Source organism: Taudactylus pleione, unplaced genomic scaffold (genome assembly GCF_031769625.1).
Source record: "Taudactylus pleione unplaced genomic scaffold, aTauple2 ptg000451l, whole genome shotgun sequence".
NCBI lineage: Eukaryota > Metazoa > Chordata > Amphibia > Anura > Myobatrachidae > Taudactylus > Taudactylus pleione.
Window position 1 is genome coordinate 8,867,716 of NW_028284853.1, and position 19,513 is coordinate 8,887,228.

The window sequence follows — 19,513 nt, forward strand, 5'->3', positions numbered from 1 at the left end:
AAACTATTTGACAAAATACTTTACTCGATAGAATGCCCTCTAGAGAGTCGAGAACAACAAAATAAAATAAAAAAATACATTCCTACAGCGGGGTTGAAGGACAAACCTTTACTTGTGCTTTTGGGGCAACAATACTTTCAAAAACACAAAAGTGTTCTTTCAGCTATTTGTTGGCTCACAACGGATGCGATTGCCAGGCTGGAAGCCGTTTAAACGTATCACCTCCACAGCTTTTTTTTTCCATTTTTTAAAGGATTGTGTTTGAAGTCCCTGTGGGTGTTCAGGGGTCAAGTGAACTCAACAATCCAAACGAGGTATTGATATTTATTTCCTAAGCTGCTCATCCTCTCCCCCCCCCCCCCCTCTCCCAGGGCTGCCGCTGGGAGGAAGAACATCTTTGAAACAGAAACAAACGAAAGTTTCCTCACTGCAGCTGTCTGCAGACAAGGAGGAAGAAAGCTGGCGAGCGAACAAAGGGGAGATGAGGCAGCGACTCCATATAACAAAAGCAGAGAGAGAGAGAAAAGGGACAGACAATAGCTGCAGATCACCGAATACACCGGTAATACACACTGGCTGTGTGTATAAAAATGTGGCACTTAACCGATTTTTAACCCCAGTGACCTATATAGAAAACAGAGAGTGGTGGCTTTGTTGGGAAGACTGTTTTAACTGATCGAGGCATCTATTCACCAGCACAGCAATGCAGAAAGCAAAATAAATAAATAAACAAAAACACACAGACAAATAAATATATATATCTATATATCTTTAGAATGTCAGCTCTCACGAGCAGGGCCCACTTCCCCATGTGCTTTTCCTTCCCTTACTATTACTTACAGAACCCAACACTTGCCTTCTTGACTTATTCGAGTGTTATGACCGTTGTTGCAGCAATTTTTATATACTGAATGTTGTTTCCAGCCTACGAGTTACTCATTTATTGCCGTATTTGTGCCCTCTTGCTGCAACTTTGGCTAAACACATGAATTTAGCAATCTTCATTGATTTCTGCCAAGCAGCTCATTTAAAGAGCGTAGACGGGATGCCATATTCCAGTGCAATATATGACGGGGGAAAAAAAGGAGACTTGTTGCTTACCTTTTAAATCTCTTTCTTCAACTCCATAGGGGGACCAGGGAGAACACTGGGGTATAGTTGGAGAGGAAAGACTGGGCACCAAATAGTTAATGAAATTACCCACAAGCCCAGGCTCTTCTCCTCGATACCCCGCCCCCAGCCAGAGGTCAACAGTTTAGTTTGCAAGCCCACGGCAGAGCGAGGCAGAGGAGAAGAAGGAAGTCCGGCATACACTACACCAAGAACCATACAAACCATGGAAAGTACAGCCGGACAGGTAACCAAGGAAACACACCCCGGCAGACAGGTGCGTCAGGGTGGGCGCCCCGTGCCCCCTATGGAATCAAAGAAAGAGACTTAACAGGTAAGCAACATAAGTCTCTTTTTCTACTTCCTCCACTAGGGGGCACAGGGATGACACTGGGACGTCCCAAAGCTGTCCCCTATGGGCGGGGATGCTCCTGAGCTGCAGTGAGCACAGAACGCCCGAAGGTGGCGTCCGCGGATGCAAAAGTATCAAAGGCATAAATCTGGATGAATGTATGAGCAGACCACAACATGGCAGCGTTACAGAGCTGTTCGGCAGAAGCTCCACAGCACGCTGCCCAAGAAATCCTCACCGACAGGGTGAAATGAGCCCACGGCTGAGGTAGAAAGGTTCACCTTGGCGAATAGTGAAGCTGAGCCAGCGGGCCAAGGTCTGCTTAGTAGCCAGCCATCCCCTCTTATGAACGTCATATAAGACGAACAGAGAATCAAACTTGCAAATGTCCCTGGTCCTCTTGACGTAAAGCCAAAAGAGCCCTTACCACATCAAAAGGAAGCTTCTGGCTGAGAAGAATCGGCTGCTAGGTACCACAATCTCCTGATTGTTGTGGAAGCGGGATACCACCTTAGGAAGGTAGCACAGGTGGGTCTGCAGAACAGCCCTGTGTGAATGGAAAACAAGGACATGGAGCGACAAGATAGTGCGCTCAAATTTGACACCCTCCGGGCCGACGCGATGGCTAACAGAAAACAGTTTTCCACGAGAGCCAACATAAATCCAATGTCTGCAACGGCTCAAATGGAGCCCACTGGAGAGCCCGGAGAACTAAAGACAGGTCCTAGGGAGCCACAGGAGACACGAACAGTGGCTGAACAAGGAGTACTCCCTGGAAAAAGGTTTGCACTTCTGGCAGCAGAGCTATCTGCCTTTGGAAGATAGCAGACAAGGCCGAAAGCTGAACCTTCAAGGACGAGACCTGTCAGAGGCCCAAATCCAGACCTGTCTGCAGAAAGGAAAGGCGGAAAGACCTGGGGTTAAGACCCCTAGTCGAACACCAAGAAATAGGTACGCCAAACCCGATGACAAATATGCACCGAAGAAGGCTTCCAAGCATGCAGCATGGTTCAAACGACCCTCCTAGAGAATCCTTTTGCTCTTAGGATGATGTCTCAAGAGCCATCCGATCATAGCGAGACAGTTGAGATCTGGATGGAAACATGGGTCCTGAGACAGAAGATCCGGCCGCAGGGGAAGACAGTGGGGCGTCGATAGAGAAGCCCAGTACATCTGCATACCACACACGCCAAGGCAAATCCCGTGCCACCAGGATCAGAGTGCATCCCTCCAGCTTGAACCTACACAGAACCCGAGGATCATTGAGTTAGGCGGGAAGACACAAGGAACAGTTAGTCCATCTACTAGGAGAGCTTCTGGATCCCTGGTGTGGAAGCAATAACTTGGAAGCTGATGATTGTTACGAGACGCCATCACGTCGATGTTTGGCAGGCCCCAACAACGGACTAAAAGCTGTAAGACGTCTGGATGCAGTGCCCACTCGTCTCCATGGACGTCCTGACGACTTAGGAAGTCTGCTTCCCAATTCTGAATGCCCGGGATGAAGACAGCGTACAGTGCTGGAAGTTAATGTTCCGCTCAAAAAAGAATGCAGCGGACTTCCTGCATGGCTCCCTGACTAGTTTATGTAGGCCACAGCGGTTGCATTGTCCGACTGTACCTTCACCAGACGTCCCTGAAGGAGGTGCTGTGCCTGAAACAGAGCCCTATATATGGCCCGAAGTTCCAGGATGTTGATGGAAAGCTGACTCTCCTGAGGCATCCAATGGCTCTGAAAGGTTAGATGACAAGTTACCACCCCCATCCACAAAGGCTTACATCGGTGGTAAGAAGGACCCAGTCCTGGATCCAAAAGTGGCGTCCCTTGTCCAGATGTGAGCGCTGGGGCTAGCATAGTAGGGAGAGACGTACCTCCTGTGGAAGAAAGAGTCTGAGTCTTGAGGCTCGGACGAGACTTGATTCATGTCTTTAGAATGACTCTTTGGAATGTTGAGACCAAGGACCCCAGAATTTGCATGCACGAGTGTATGGACACACGACGTTGATTGAGAAAGGTGTGGATTCTGGTTTGTAAGGTCAAGATCTTGTCCGGAGGGAGGAAAACTCTCTGAGCTCTGGAATCTAGCAAGGCTCCTAGATAGAGCATCTCCTGGGATGGAGATAGTGTGGATTTCCACCAAATGATTACCTATTCATGGGACTGTAGAAGCTCCACTGTCAGACGTATATGATCTGTGAGAAATGCCGGAGATTGGGCCAAAAGAAGCAAGTCCAGGTATCGTAAAATTCTGATGCCCTGACAGTACAGATGTGCTGCCATTAGTACCATGACCTTAGGGAACAAACGAGGGGCCATGGACAGATCAAAGGGTAACACCTGAAACTGATAATGGTCGGTTTGTATTGCAAACCTGAGAAAGTGTTGGTAACTGGTTCGTATAGGGATATGTAAATAGGCATCCTGGATATCCAACAATGCCATAAAGTCCCCAGGTTCCAATGCTAGAACTATGGACCGAAGGGACTCCATGCGGAATCTGGAGAAATTTGTTCAGGTGTTTCAAATTGAGAATGGGTCAAAAAGAGCCGTCCGGCTTCTGAACCAAAAACACATTGGGGTAAAATCCTAACCCTCTCTGGGACGGGGGAACAGGAATGACAACCCTTGAGAGAGCGAATAGATGCCTCAAGAGCTTCTGCTTTTTCTGGCTGTGTAGGAAGAACGGTGGAAAATAACCGGGAAGGCGGACACTGGTGAAAAGTGAGAGCGTAGCCCTGAGACACGACATCTCTGACCCAAGCGTCTGTTGTCTGCATCCACACTGCCGAAAAGTGAAGAAACCGGCCTCCAACTCCGAGGTACCACGGGAGTAGGCCCACCCCATCATGCGGCAGGCTTGTCCGTTGGCTTGGCAGCTTGGACATCTAATGGACCAGGGATGCTTACCTTTGGGCTTGGAGCTTTTAGAGGCCGAACCCTGGCTTCTGGGAAATGGTTGCCCTCTGGCTTTGCCCTGTGGACGAAAGAAACGAGATACTGAAATCCTATGTCTCGGGTTGCAATAGATGGCAAGAAAGCAGATATAGATGCTGCCAACATGACCACTATCTTGTCCAATTCTGGACCGAAAAGAACGTCACCCGAATAAGGAAGGATTTCCAGGGCCTTCTTGGATTCCATGTCCGCCTTCCAGGTGCGCAACCAGACTGCTCTTCTGGCCGCCACTGCAGAAGCTGAAATTTTAGAAGTTACAATTCCTGAATCTACAGCTGCTTCGGAGAGATAAGAAGCTGCCTCTCTAAACATGTGTAACCATAGTGACCAAGTCACCTCTGTGCGCACCAGACGTAAGCCCTTCCTCCAAAGCGTCTGCCCAGCGACCGACACCATTAGCCACCCAAGCCAATGCAAGGGCCTTACGAGCCAGGGCCCCTGCATTCACATAAATGGATTTTAAGAAATTTACCAGCTTCCTATCCATAGGATCTTTAAGAGATGATGTGTTAGGGATAGGTAGGAGGGAAGACCTAATAAGATGAGAAATGTGGGCATCCACTGGGGGAGGAGACTCCCACTTAGCCCTATCTGCTGCTGGGAGAAGGTAAAAGGTAGCAGTACGCTTGGAAATCTGAAAGCGTCTACTAGGGTGAGCCCATGCCACTGCCAGGAGGTCTTCTAGCTGTGGTGAAGACGGAAATTCCAACACTGTCCTTCTCTGCCTCTTAAAAACAGGTGCCTTGGATCTAGGAGGTTGCTCTGAGTCCTCCACTAGTAGAATAGATTTTACTTCTCTGATAAGAGCCTCTACGTCTACTGGGGGCATAACCTCCTCTGGGACAGAAGACGTCTCTACATCTGAGGTAAAGGAAGCGCTAGCCTCACCCTCTGAAGATATCTCTGAATCCGAACCTCCGCCAGATAATGGAGAGGAGCTTATGCGTGGAACAGGTCTACGCCTAAGAGCCCTATCCTTATCAAGCATTTGCTGAAAGGACATGGACACCTAAGACAACCCTGAACTGACTGTGCAAATGTCTGCATCCAGGGTGGCTCCACCATGGGAAGCTGTGGCACAGAGACAGGGGGCCCTCTAACTGTCATGTGGTGACATTATCGGAGTTAGCCTTGACGCCCAAGCCGGTTCCTGGCAAGAATCCATGGCCGAAATCACCTGTTACAGGGCCCCAAAGCAACTGACACACAGGCCTTCGTGCTTCGGATCCTGAGGAGAAATGACACTAAGAAACATTTTACAAGTGTGCAATACTGTAGCGCATACCTCTTTAGTAGTCTTATTTCTGGACATCCTTAGAGTCGCAGAAATCTTTTCACACCAAAATAAGTGAGGTGTAAAACAAAAAGGGGTCTTTAGATAGTGTCAGTATATACCGTATGTTCCCCCAGTGAACAGTAACCACAGCAGGTACAGAGACACAGGTAAAAGTGCACTTACTTACATACACACAGCCCACTCAATGCAGAATGTGCGCTGAGAAGATCAACAAACCAGCCTAAAGTAACAGGAAAGAGCAATTAATCTAGCACAGCTGCAGGGATCAGGCTATGAGAGGAGACTGGAGCACTGCTTTTCTCTCCAATGCTGAGGCAGGTAATGTAGGTAAAGTGGCCACTCAGCATCAAGGAGGAGGAGAGAAGGGAGGATTTGCCTGAAGCTTGCCGCAGAGGGAAAGAACGGCCAAGGGTTGGGGGAGGAGCTAACAGAGAAGCGCCCGCCTCCCCCATCTGGTATAACTACAGGGATATGTCCGCTACTGCTATTAAGCAGCCCCTGCTCATTAAAAAAAATCCCACAAAACAAATATTTATTGTAATATATACAGCAGTATGTAATAAACGGTGCCTATTAAGTGTAAAAAAAAAAGACCAAGTAAAAATAAAAAATAGTACCTCCTGATATAACAAAAACAGATATCTTTGTATTGTGCAGTTTGTATTGTTCTCCTGTGGATACCCGGAGTATGCAAGAGAGCCGGACGGCACAAGTAAACCAGGAGGAATATCGGATAGCGGCCATAGGGAATGGATCAGTAGACATTACAATAGTTGGAGGGACAATTGCAGACCACTGGGTCCCTCATGAAGGCTTCAGGCCGATGCAGATGGAATATCTTGCAAAATGGACAAACAATGAAAGGCCACAAAGTGACAGCACTGCCATAGATGCTCCTGAAGGTAATCAGAGGAAAGAGGCCAGTGATGGAGACAACAACCACCTGGTCACAGAGAGACCCAAGACCAAGAGGAGGAAAAGGAGAGTTATGGTAAAACTTACCCTTGTTAACTCTCTTTCTTTGAAGTCCATAGGGTCCACAGGGAGACAATGGGATATAGGTGGGACTTAGAGGACCAGACCCAAACAGCAAAGCTTTTAAATCCCAGGATACTCTGGTCCTTGCCCCTAAATCCCGCCCACAGCCTGAGGGCAACTCAGTTTTGTTAACAAGCAGGATAGGAGAGAAGAAAGACTGGTACACTGAAGAATCACTCTCACACAGATAAGGAAACAAGTGACCAAGAGAAGAAACCCATAGAAGCCAGGTGAGTCAGGGCGGGTGCCCTGTGGACCCTATGGACTTTGAAGAGAGAGAATTAACAAGGGTAAGTTTTACCATATAAATCTCCTTTTATTCTTCAGGGTCCATAGGGCTCCACAGGGAGACAATGTTGATGTCCCAAAGCAGTTGTTCAAGGGCTCCTGAACTGAGAGGAGAATCCGGCGCCCAGCATCCTGAGAGGCAAGTGTATCAAAGGCATAGAACCTAAAAAAGTTGTGGAGAGAGGACCACGTAGCCGCCTTGCATAGTTGTTCAGCAGAGGCGCCACATCGGGATGCCCACGAGGGACCCAGAGAGCAAGTAGAATGTGCAGATACTGAAGCCAACACAGGAAGGCCAGTCTGCGTGTAAGCCTGTGAGATAGTCAGGCGAATCCATCTGGCCAGTGTCTGTTTGTTAGCTGGCCATCCCTTCTTATGGAAACCATATAGGATGAAGAGGGAGTCTAATTTCCTGATGGAACTAATACGGTCCACGTAGATCTTCAGAGCACGGACCACATCCAAAGAGGCCTCACCTGCTGAGAGGTCTGGTGATTGAAAGGCCGGAACTACAATTTCCTTAAGGTGGAAACGAAAAACCACCCTGGGAAGGAAGCCAGGGAGCGTTCTAAGAACAGCCCTGTCCTGATGAAAGATCAAAAAGGGGGAGCGTCATGAAAGCACCCCTAAAACAGATACCATACGGGCAGGTGCTATTGCCAGAAGAAACAGAGTCTTTGCAGTGAGCCACTTGACATCTACCGATTCCAGGGGTTCGAATGGAGGTTCCTGAAGTGCGTGGATAAACACTGACAAATCCCACGAAGCCACAGGAGGGACAAAGGGGGGTTATATATGCAGAACACCTTGCAGGATGAGACGTGCACTTTCAGAGATGCGAGTCAAAGATCCAGGCCAGCCTGAAGAAATGCAAGTATTCTAGAAACCTTAAAAACTTGAGGGTCATAGTTTCTAGGAGCACACCACTGAAAATATGTATGCCATATCCAGTGATAAATTCTGGCCGAGGCCGGTTTATGTGCTCCGAGCATGGTCTGGACCAGAGAGCTAAAAAATCCTTTAGCCCTTTTGGAGGGATGTCTCAAGAGCCAAGCCGTCAAAGACAGGTGCACAGATCCGGATTTAGACAGGGACCCTGAGACAACATGTCTAGTCGTAGAGGAATTTGAAGAGGAACGACTATGGAGAGACTTTGAAGGTTGGAGTACCAATGGCGTCTGGGACAAGCCGGAGCTAACAACAGGACTGTGCCCATTTCTGTTAGAACTTCCGAAGAACCAGAGGAAGAAAAAAAATTGGAGGGAAGAGGTACGCCAAATGGAAGGTCCACTTCACAGATAATACGTCTGCGAAAGCCGCGCTGGGATCCCTTGTCCTGGCACCATAAACTGGAAGTTTGTGGTTGTGTCTTGAGGCCATGAGGTCCACATCCGGTAGATCCCATTTGTTCACCAGGAGTTGAAAGACTTCTGGATGTAGAGACCACTCTCCTGCATGCACGTCATGATGGCTGAGGAAATCCACTTCCCAATTGAGAATTCCTGGGATGAACACTGCGGAGATGGCTGGGAGATGGCGTTCGGCCAATGTGAGAATGCAGGACACTTCTGCCATCGCTGTCCAACTTCGAGTGCCTCCTTAGTGATTGAGGTAGGCCACTGCTGTGGCGTTGTTGGACTGTACTTGTACTGGCCTGCCCTGAAGAATATCCTAAGCCAGAGGGAGAGCTCTGTAGATGGCTCGGTTACAGGACATAGATTGGCAAGAGTCCAGGGACCTTGGAAGGAGTGCTGGCCAGTCACTGCGCCCCACCCGCGGAGACTTGCATCCGTGGTGAGGAGTGCCCAGTCCGAGATCCAAAAGGGGCATCCCTTGTCTAAGAGGGACGTCTGTAGCCACCAGGCTAGGGATAAGCGAACCTCCGGGGATAGGCCAATCATCTGGGATCTGAGCAGATGAGGCAGCCCGTTCCTCCTGGAAAGGATCAAGCGTTGTAGGGGCCTGGAGTGAAACTGAGTGAACTCCACCATTTCGAAGGTGGACACCATGGATCCCAGAGTCTGCATTGCAGAGTGAATTGACACTCGGTGACTGTGTAGTAGTCTGTGCACCCGATGCTGTAATACCAAGATTTTGTCTGCTGTTAGGAAGATTCTCTGAACCTGAGAGTCCAGGAGGGCTCCCAGATGTACTATTCTTTGAGAAGGTGTCAAGGAAGACTTACCAGTTTATCAGCCAACTGTGCGTTTGTAGAAAGGCACTGATTACCTGTAGAAGGCGGTGAAGAATTTCTGGGAAGCTGGCCAACAGCAAGAGATCGTCTAAGTATGGGAGCAGTCTGATCCCTTGACGATGAAGATAGGCCGCCATAACTGCCATGATCTTGGTAAAGACCAGAGGAGCCGCTGAAAGCCCAAAAGGCAGAGCCTGAAATTGGTAACGTTGCTGTAGTAGAGCAAACCGGAGATATTGTTGATGAGAAGGCGCTATAGGTACATGTAGGTAAGCATTCTGAATGTCAGAGAATCCATAAAGTCCCCAGGCTCCATAACCAGGATAACAGAGCGAAGGGTTTCCATACGAAACCTGGGTACCCTGATAAACTTGTTCAGACACTTGAGGTTGAGGATTGGTCGATGAGACCCATTTGGCTTAAGAACTGAAAAAAGGGTAGAATAATAGCGCTTCCCTCGCTGAGGGGAGGGGAATTATTACTCCCGAGAGCAGTAAGGACTTCTGGGGCAGCAGGGCCTTGCTTGGGTCAGGCAGTGGTATTGCGCATAAGAAATGCTGGGGAGGGGGGGGGTCGCCTCAGGAAGAAGAGGGCATATCTGTCAGAGACCACTTCTCTTACCCAGGTGTCTGATGTGGTCTGACGTCAGAACTGGGCGAATTGAAGACGTCGGCCTCCCACCCTGGCAGCCCCCAGGGAGAAGCCCACCCAGTCAGGCTGAAGGCTTGTCCTCAGATTTGGTAGGTGGACGTCTAGTCACCAAGGTCTGTTTGGTCCTAGGCTTGGAGGCCTTAGTTGATGCCTGATGCCTTGGAAAGGACTGACCTCTAGATTTTCCTTGAGGGCAAAAGGACCGAAAGGATAACGACCGAGGCTTTGCATTATATGCAGAGGGGAGGAACGCCGTCTTGGAAGCTGCCAAGGTAGTCACGATTTTGTCCAATTCTTGGCCAAACAGATTATTCCCAGAATAAGGCAGAGACTCCGATGCCATTTTAGAGTCCGAATCTGCCTTCCATGAGCGGAGCCAAACAATACGACGGGTTACTACAGAAGGGGCAGATGCCTTGGAAGCTAGGAGAGCCGTATCCAGAGCTGCTTCGCCCAAATAGGAGGCTGCATCTCTAATGTGAGATATGTAGGACAGCTGTTCCCTTGAAGCATCAGAGGGAAATGTCTTTTCTAGGGCCTCTGCCCAACTCTCAATGGCTTTTGCCACCCAGGCCGTAGCCCTAGCAGGACGAGTAATAGCTCCTGTAAGAGAGTATATAGATATTAGACAAGCGTCCATCCTTTTATCGGTAGTCTCCTTTAAGGAGGTTGCAGTATGGATAGGTAAGGAAGCATTCCTGATCAGATGTGTCATGTGGGAATCAACTGCTGGGGGAACTTTGCATTTTGTGCAATCAGTAGCGGAGAGAGGGTAAAAGGAATTTAAACGTTTAGGCAGCTGAAATATTTTACTGGGCATATTCCATGACTCACTGATATGATCAGATAGCTGATCAGAGTGAGAAAACTCTAGTAAAACTACAGTTTGTCGCTTAAATACTGTCTCTTTTGCCTTAGGAGCAGGTTCTGTCTCTTCTATTTGAAGAATAGATTTTACAGCTCTCACAAGTGCATGTATATTATTATAGAGGGGGGTCAGAGTGAGAGAGTTCTGCGTCTTCTGCCTCCCCAGATTATAATTTAGAATCTGATAGCTGGGTGGACTGAGAATATAACACAGCACGCTTAGTAGGTTTACTAGGTAAGGGTTTATCCTTTTGCAGCATTTGCTGAAGAGCTGTAGAGGTATCCGCTAGACTCTGCACTGAGTTAGATAGTACGTCTACCCATGGGGATGTGCAGGAATTGCCTGCTGTGGCTATCCCATAGGAGGAGCTACCACAGGGACCACTAGGTGGTCCGCAATTTTTGCCAGCACCTGTGAAAAAGTAGCCAGGGTGGGTCCTGAGGAGAGGACACCGGGGCTGATGGGCCAGGGGCAGTATAACAAGATGCACAAAGACCATCCTGAATGAGATCCTCTGAAGCTAAAGCCTGCTAAGCAGGACTTGCAAGACACCAGAGTGGGAGCAGCAGGCTGCTTGTTATTCCTGCCTTTGCCAGACATAGCTGCAAGAATAATGTAGCACACGATCTGGCACAGTGCAGTGAGCAACCCAGATGTATGTGTAATATGGCACAGTGTAGTACGCAACAGCGATATATAGTATGTGATAGCCCTCACAAATATATGGAGATGTGAGGTACAATGAACCCCCTATACCTTAGTATGCCAGGGTTATAGTAGAATAAAGGGAAAGATAGGAAAAAAAGAAAACAGACAGCAGCGCTAGCACAAGTCACATGCAAATGCAGAATCTACAATATAACTGCAGTGGGCACTAATATCAACTACACAGACGGCAGTGGCTGGTAGGATATAGCGATGTATAAACCTGGCCCTTGAGAGAATTCTACAAGGAGACTGGATCCATGGTTCCCAGAGACCTGAATGCAGAAAATGGCTGCCGTGAGAGAGGGCAGAGGGTGAGGGAGGAGCAGCAAGAGCGCAATGGAATGGCGCCCTTAGCTGGGGTAGGGGCTGCAGGGAAACCGCCTTCTTCCCTATGCTGACATTAACCAGGGCTATAATTGTGCCCTGCGCCAGTGCTTGTAATGCCCTCGTGGTCTAGTGGAGTCCCGGAAACCAACGAAACTGAGTTGCCCTCAAGATGTGGGCAGGTTATAAGGGGAAGGACCGGAGCATCCTGGGATTGAAAAGCTTTGCTGTTGGTGTCCGGACCTCCGAGTCCCACCTACACCCCATTGTCTCCTTGTGGAGCCCTATGGACCCGGAAGAAGAAATAACACCTATTCCTAATGAGAATACCATAAAAGGCACTACAACAACGCAAGAGAGAATTAAAAGCAGAAATAAAGGAGAAAAAGGTAAAATTAAAAGAACTCCAACAACAGAAGAAGAAAATAAATAAGCGACTCTGTGAATAGACTTCATGGTTTGGATGGATTAGAAGGATTAGAACATCGGTGCAAAATATATGTTTCGCAGGCGGAACTGGGACAATCCTGTTGGATGAACTGTTGGGAGTTAGCCCAAATATCTTCCATGTGTTCCTGCCGGGCCGATACACGCTGCAGCTCTCATATCTGCTAGCCAACACGGGCAGCCATAACTACTCCAAGAGTAGTCGCACTTCCCACACCACGGGTGGCCCTTGCCAGAGGAGCACCTGAAGGTTCCGAAGCCTGAAAATCCGTTACCCCGATGCACTTAACTGCACAGGCTACACCTGCCTATCCTCAGCTAACGCATGCACCATATGAGTCCAGGGGCTGCTGCAGGTAAGAGCTACCCTTTTCCTATGCAAGTTACAACAGGCAATGTCACAATGAAGTAGAGACAAAAACAAAAAAAGTATTCTCCCCAGGACATTTTGCCTGTCGGCTGGCATTACAATGTAGCCGGGTGGGGGCAGTATACTCTGGCAGGACACAGATATACTTGTTTCCAGTAATACATGGCTGCACTCTCCGGCTACCCTTCTTGCAATGTTCCCACCATCTAAACCACAGCCTTAATGATGGGGGAGCGATCTCTGTTACTTTACCTGTTGCAGTAATATAAGCACAGCCAGACTATGATTTTGTCAGTCAGACACCTGGAGCGGGTTTGTGCCGGGTGGCATGTAAAAAAAAAGCCAGGTGGAACGCTCGTAATATTGATCCTAGGGAAAACACGGAATGGGATGTTATGAGGACTGAACTGTCCAGCACTGCGGGCTCTGTATGTTACGCAAAACTGTGTTGTACTGTCCAGCACTGCGGGCTCTGTATGTTACGTAAAACTGTGTTGTACTGTCCAGCACTGCGGACTCTGTATGTTACGTAAAACTGTGTTGTACTGTCCAGCACTGCATGCTCTGTATGTTACGTAAAACTTTGTGTTGTACTGTCCAGCACTGCGGGCTCTGTATGTTACGTAAGACTTTGTGCTGTACATCTGTACAGGACTGACTGTCTGTACGAGGACTTGTTTTAGCTATAAGAGTAATTATAGACAATATCGCTAACCCTGTTATTTTTGTTTCCTCACTCCAGCTTCTGCAGGAAATGCATATCGGAAGCGACCACGGCGGCTGACCTCCGCACTAAGCGCTCTGGTCCACGCCGGGCTCCAGCAGGCTTCTGGCTTGTGTAACTCACCTTTCCAAAGCTTCCTTTACCCAGGACCTTCAGGAAATTGAAATCTGAGACTTTGACGCGGTCTCTGTTCCCGTTGCTGTCAATTTTGGCCACTGGATTTCCCACTTTCTCCTCTGCAGCTTTGGCCCCAGGCCCAATTTTGGCTCTCTGCAAGGTAAAATGAGCAACAAAATTAGTCACAGATGTAAAGTGGCAAAAACAACCCAGCTAATCTCAGATTATTGGGCAAGAATTGTATTATACCTAACTAGAACTGCAAGAACATTTGGCCTAAAACACCCAAAGATTAATCAGCATGTGATCAGGATGCATCAGATGTGGACTGGCATGGACAGTCCAAGCAGTCATTGCCCTATGGTGCTAGTGGTACCCTGTCAGATTCAAACATTCGAACCAATCGCTGAGCACGCAGAGTTTTCAGACCTGACCAAGCAGAGACCCAGAAACTCAGCATCCAGTTGCATCGTCCAATAGAAGTTATCCTTTGTGAGGGCTAAGCTCAGTGTCATTTACACATGCTACTCACCTGGAGACAAACTTCTGAGACTCAAGAACCTGGAGGTAATGGAAAATCTGCTTTATCTTAAATAGAACACCCCCTTCCCCCCAGTAAATCAATGTTATAACACTAACTACACTGTTGTCTATGGGCGCGCTGAAGGCGAATCACCTGCAGATGCTCCTGTGCGGTTTGCATGGAAATAAATGCACATATTTGTCCAATGCACTTGGTTTGGTGCTCATCATCCTCATCAGTGCATTTTCACCCTTCTCCCAAACATTGCACAGTCCCGGCAGGTGCTTCAACACACCCTCACTGATCTTGGCCTATGCAAGAAGCACCAGTACAACCCAGTTACGCCTCTTCAGCCGCAGGTGTAGATGCAACTGATAAGCGTACTGCTCTGCTTCGCCCGTACATGCACAGTCTTGGATCTGGCGCATACGCAGTGCAAAAACTGTACATTCAGATGAGCAGTCCAATTTTGCTGGGAAAGAGTGGACAGCTCCTACCAGCAATGAAAGAGATATGTAAGTACTGGCTATACAAGCTCAGCATTCATGTTGAAGGGTTTTTTTTATATATACACACACATATTTATATATTATCCCTCAGATTTTACATTTGTCTGGCTTAAAATATGTGTATTTAGGTGGATTACCGTCCTGCTAAAAAGTTTCAAAGCCCCCGCTGTGCCTCTCTAATTGCCTCCATGGCAATGTAATTGGCAGGCTGGGGGTTTGGACACGGCACGGCCCTGCTTATTTCTGTTTTAATTTTCAGAAGATCTGCCATATTGAGGAGGCAGCAGAGGGCTCAGCCTGCCATGAAATTCCATTAGCCTGATTCCGAGCAGTTCAATTTGTCTGTCGCTCACAGCTCCTGCAGATAACAGGCTCCTGAGCAATCTCCCAGTCACAGCCCCGGCTAATTGGTTATAGCGAGGCTGCTTGCACCCCCTTTCAAGGTCACCTGCAGACTGTGCTTAAAGCACAGAGATTTAAAGCACAACAAGCCGGAGGCAGATCCATATGCCACACCACCTGGGCTCTTTGCCTAGGGCCCAGTGACCCTAGTGGGCCAAGAATTATCCAAACTCATTTTTATGTGTATGATTCTTATTTCTGATGAACTCAGGGGCCAGAAGGGAGCCCAGCACATTTCTCGCCCAGGTCTCCATGCGTTCTAAATCCAGTTCTGCCACAGAGTGTGGCAAGGTGGCCGTCTCCCTCTTACAAGGCTTCAACACCATCTCCGTCACTTCCTCGCGTTAAGGACCTATGCCTTTGCATAGGGCCAAGTGCTGGTGATGGGTATATTTAAATAAACACTCCACCCAATGTAAATATTATATACAGTAGCAACTCAATCTTCCCAGTCAGGGACCCATGTATAAAAAACTACTGTATGGACTAAATCGACATAAAAAAAAAACCTGAAGAATGTAATCATTTAAGAATGATTCTGTAAAGAATTGCCCACTCCACTATATCAAAAGACTTAAGGTGCGTACACACTGGGCGATTAAAGTGGACAACTGAACGATATCGTTATCTTTCAGTTGTCCACTTTATCGTCCATTTTTAAGCATCAAAAGGTTGAACGATAATGACGACGCGCATTCCCGTAGGTTGTTCGTCATTATCGTTCATCGAGTAAACAGGCAGGCCAACCTGATGATGTCGTCAGGATGCTGCATGTTGGGGAATGGGGGAAGAAAGCGCGGCGCTGAACAATATCATTAATGATATCGTTCAGCGGGTCTGCTCAATGTCATGAACGATTCCCGGCAGCGCCTGGCCGACAGGTGCAGAGTTCCCGGCAGCGGAAGCACGACAGCGCTGGAAATCCCAATCGTGCTAAGGTAAGTATCTACTAACCTAACTTAACCCCCTAACCCTAACTCTCCTTAGGGGTGCCTAACCCCCCCCCTTCCCCGCTGCCTAAACCTAAGTCCCCCGGGGGGTGTCTAACCCTAACCCTCCATCCCCCTAGCCTAACCCTGACGCTCCCAGGGGGGTGCCTAACCCTAAGTCCCCCGGGGGGTGCCTAACCCTAACCCTCCATCCCCCTAGCCTAACCCTGACGCTCCCAGGGGGGTGCCTAACCCTAAGTCCCCCCCGGGTCCCCTAAACCGGTATTGAGGCAGCCGGCTCCCCGATTGTATACCGTACATCTCCCCTGATCCTGGCGGCTCGGTACGACCGCAAAGCAAGCAGATCTGTGACCGTTCACTCCACCAGAAAAAAAGACTGCTTGTAGCGCGGAACGTGTTTGGATACTGAAAGAGGCCTGCACACACAGCCACTGGTCACCAACTACCCACAGGAAGCAAATATTGATATCATATGTTGAACCAATGGCTAAAATTGATAGATCATCTAAATTCTAAGCACGTGTGGGCAGCTATAAAATAACATGCGGTTTCTAAAAAAAAAAAAAATAGGAAGCTGGAGCACACTGTAACCGCAAAAGCCTTCTGGGCCACCCCCTGCTAACTTACAGGAACTGTCCTTTATAACTGGGGTGCGATAATATTGCAGTATTTAAAAAAAAACAAATTGTGTTTGAAAATAAGGAAAGTTTTGCAGATACTGGCGGTTTCTTCCAAATGTCACAAAAGTAGACTTCTATTTCCCCTTAAATGTAACATTAGGGTTGTCACTAACCAAGGCCCTCGTTCCCTTTGATTTTATTTTTCAAAAGACATATGCTGCCTTTATACCAAGCAAGCCTGTAAGTAATAAGCGGCTGTACTGTCTTATGAAGACAAATTGGTTTGGAAGCCTAGAATGTGGCAGGAAGCAGAATTTCAAACCAAGGCTGCCTCTGGATCTGCTGTATATCTATAAAGTGTATATATTTAAAAAAAAAAAATATGAAAAAAAAACCACAAAACCCTTGTTATCAGTTATCAAGGCTGGAGCAGGCACTTCAAACGGCCATCATCTGACGAGCTGCCGGGAGCTGCTGCTTAAATAATGTTCCTAGGGATTAGAGACAGGAGAAACGGAGAACGGAGCGCGATCTGACGAGCCGCTGAGTGGAGTCCCTAGCTGCAACTTCCCCTGAATGAAATATTCATCTGTGATGACTTCTGACAGGGCTTGGAAATCCACAGTTAAACACTAGCAGCTTTGTATGGCAGGGGATACTAAGGTCTCTGTTCCAGAGGGAGCAAGGACGGTCCTGGCAACACGGCCCTATTCCCTTTTTTTAATACCCTGAGTGCGCCCATCTAATACCCACGGAGAGGCAGTCATCTTGTTGACAGCAAAACAACAATCATGAGATTGCAGCTCAAGAATACACTGGTGACAATATCAGAGCCGTAACTAGACTTTTTGGTGCCCTGTGCCAGAAAGAGCATTGGCGACCCCCCCTCATTTTTCAAAGGGACTTAATGCACCCAAAAAAGGGCCATGGCTTCATGGGGAAGGGCCAGGGAAGAGATAGGAGAGGCCAGGAGATGCTGGGGATGAAATAAGAGGAAGCTACAAGCAAGAATGATAATAAACAGAAATTTGACAAGCCCATACAGCGCCCCCTGAACTGTGGTACCCTGTGCGATGGCACCGGCCGCACTACCCTAGCTACGGCCCTGGACAATATGGCGGTACAAGATGGACAGCCATTTTGTGGACTAAACCAACAGTCACAGCTGCAGTCTATCATTTCACTAGTGATGTTGAGGCATGGTAGACTGTCCACGTGCTGGACCAAAAATATGAGACTGTAGACTATCAATTTACTAGGAACTAGCGAGCCATCACTATTGGGCATAAGGCTGCATTTTCATGAATATGGTTCCCACTCACAAAATGGCCGCCTCCACTGTGTGCAGACAAAAAGGGCACATTAAATCCAGAGTATAACTGGGCATATGTTCCCAAAACAATTTAACCATAGGCAACAAAATCTCCACAGCCAGACAATGATAAATGTAACATTGCCAACACACAATTCTAGATATTAAACTCCAAAAACCTCACTATACTTGTGAATGTGAAGAAAAAAGTGCTGTCTTGTTGGAGACACTTGTGTTATGACCAATTTCTGAATAGTTCTCTGTAAGAAAGTGTACAAGAATGGTTTTCTTTCATAAATGTGACTAAAACATGTGGTTCTGACAATGAGTAGGTCCTAGTACTTTGTGCAAATTCACCAAAGCATCTGGTTACCATGGGAACCTTCTGATATTCCTAAAACACGGTCTGTTGCTCCAGAGTAAAGCATCAGTCATTCATTCTCACTGAACCTATTAAACATCCCCTTGCCCTCAATTCACTCTTGTCCTCAAAAGACTTTAGCAAAGCAAAAGCATGGCTACAACTAGGCAGGCATTTTCCACTCATATAAATTTGAATTATTAAGGGCTTCTCTCATTAGATGCAGCAAATCAGAAAACCTTTTCAAAGGATGACTGCCTCGGACATTCTCCTGCCTAAATTAATAACTCTGTTCCTCCCTCGGAAGCTGTACAATTAAATCTAGCAGCTGGGACCTCCCTCACGCCATTAAAAAGGTTATCCCTTTTAAGTAGCCATCTCAAGGTGATAAAAGCGGTCTTACACTTTCAGATGATTTTCATTTACTGGCTTGTACTGTACATGCCTTCCTGCGGCTTATACTATAAACATGACATTTTCTTTCTGTGCTTTTTAGCAATGTCTTTAAATAAACAGATCTGTTTATGATCTTTGCCCTGTGAGATGACGCAAAGCTGCTCTCTAGGCTATCGCTATAAATGTAAAAATCACAGCAACTCGACTGGTGATATGAATTCATCCCTAAAGGGCACAGACGCTAAACAGAAAAATAAATGTATTTAGTAAAAGTTGCAGGAATGCATGTGCAAGTTTATAAATAAAAATGATGTTGAAGGTGCAAGCCCTTGTACATCACAACCGTACTTGCCGGAATGGGATAGAAAAACCAGCGGCAGTTCAGTTGCCGGTTCAAATCCCGACTTCGGAGGCCTGACAGGAGGAGATCCCGACTGGGGCTGGTAAGTATCCTAGCCCTTCCCTAATCATCCCTTGGTGGTGCCTAACCCTAAGTCCCCCCAGGGGTGCCTAAACATAACCCCCCTTTCCTGCACCCTAACCCTCCTGAGGGGGTGCCTAACCCTAACCTCCCCCTAGAGGTTTAGGTTAGGCACTAAGGGGGAAGGTTAGGTTTAGGCACTAACAGGGAGGGTTAGGGTGCAGAGATAGGGGGAGGGTTAGCATACTTATAAACCCCTTTGGGGATACTGAGCATCGGGATGCCGCTGTCGATATTGTGACAGCTGGCATCCCAAATGCCGCTATTTCATACCCAACCCCTTTCATGTTGCCTCTAAATATTTGGAGCACTTTGAAAACCCCTAAAAGCTTTTACAAACAGTTTTCTACTCTCAGCACCAAATTCTCTCAACCCTGAAACAGTTTTACGAAGTTATTTTTACCATCCATAGATCTGTAAGTTTTTTTTTTTTTTTGTAACGGAGAAAAATAGGACACGAAGAAAGAAAGCATCTCCCAGCACTGCCGAGAAATTCTGCCCCGACCGTCGCTCCC

The 19,513-nt window shown here is 47.6% G+C and overlaps 1 protein-coding gene across 2 annotated transcripts in view; it reads right to left on the reverse strand.

The window, feature by feature from the left end:
- PRKCB (protein kinase C beta) overlaps positions 1 to 19,513 on the reverse strand; it is a 226,648-nt gene that overhangs the window by 36,612 nt on the left and 170,523 nt on the right. For both annotated transcript variants that reach the window (XM_088448218.1, XM_088448217.1), the window contains exon 9: positions 13,451 to 13,597. In XM_088448218.1, coding sequence (XP_088304344.1) covers positions 13,451 to 13,597 — 147 coding nt within the window. The remainder of the gene's footprint in view (positions 1 to 13,450; positions 13,598 to 19,513) is intronic.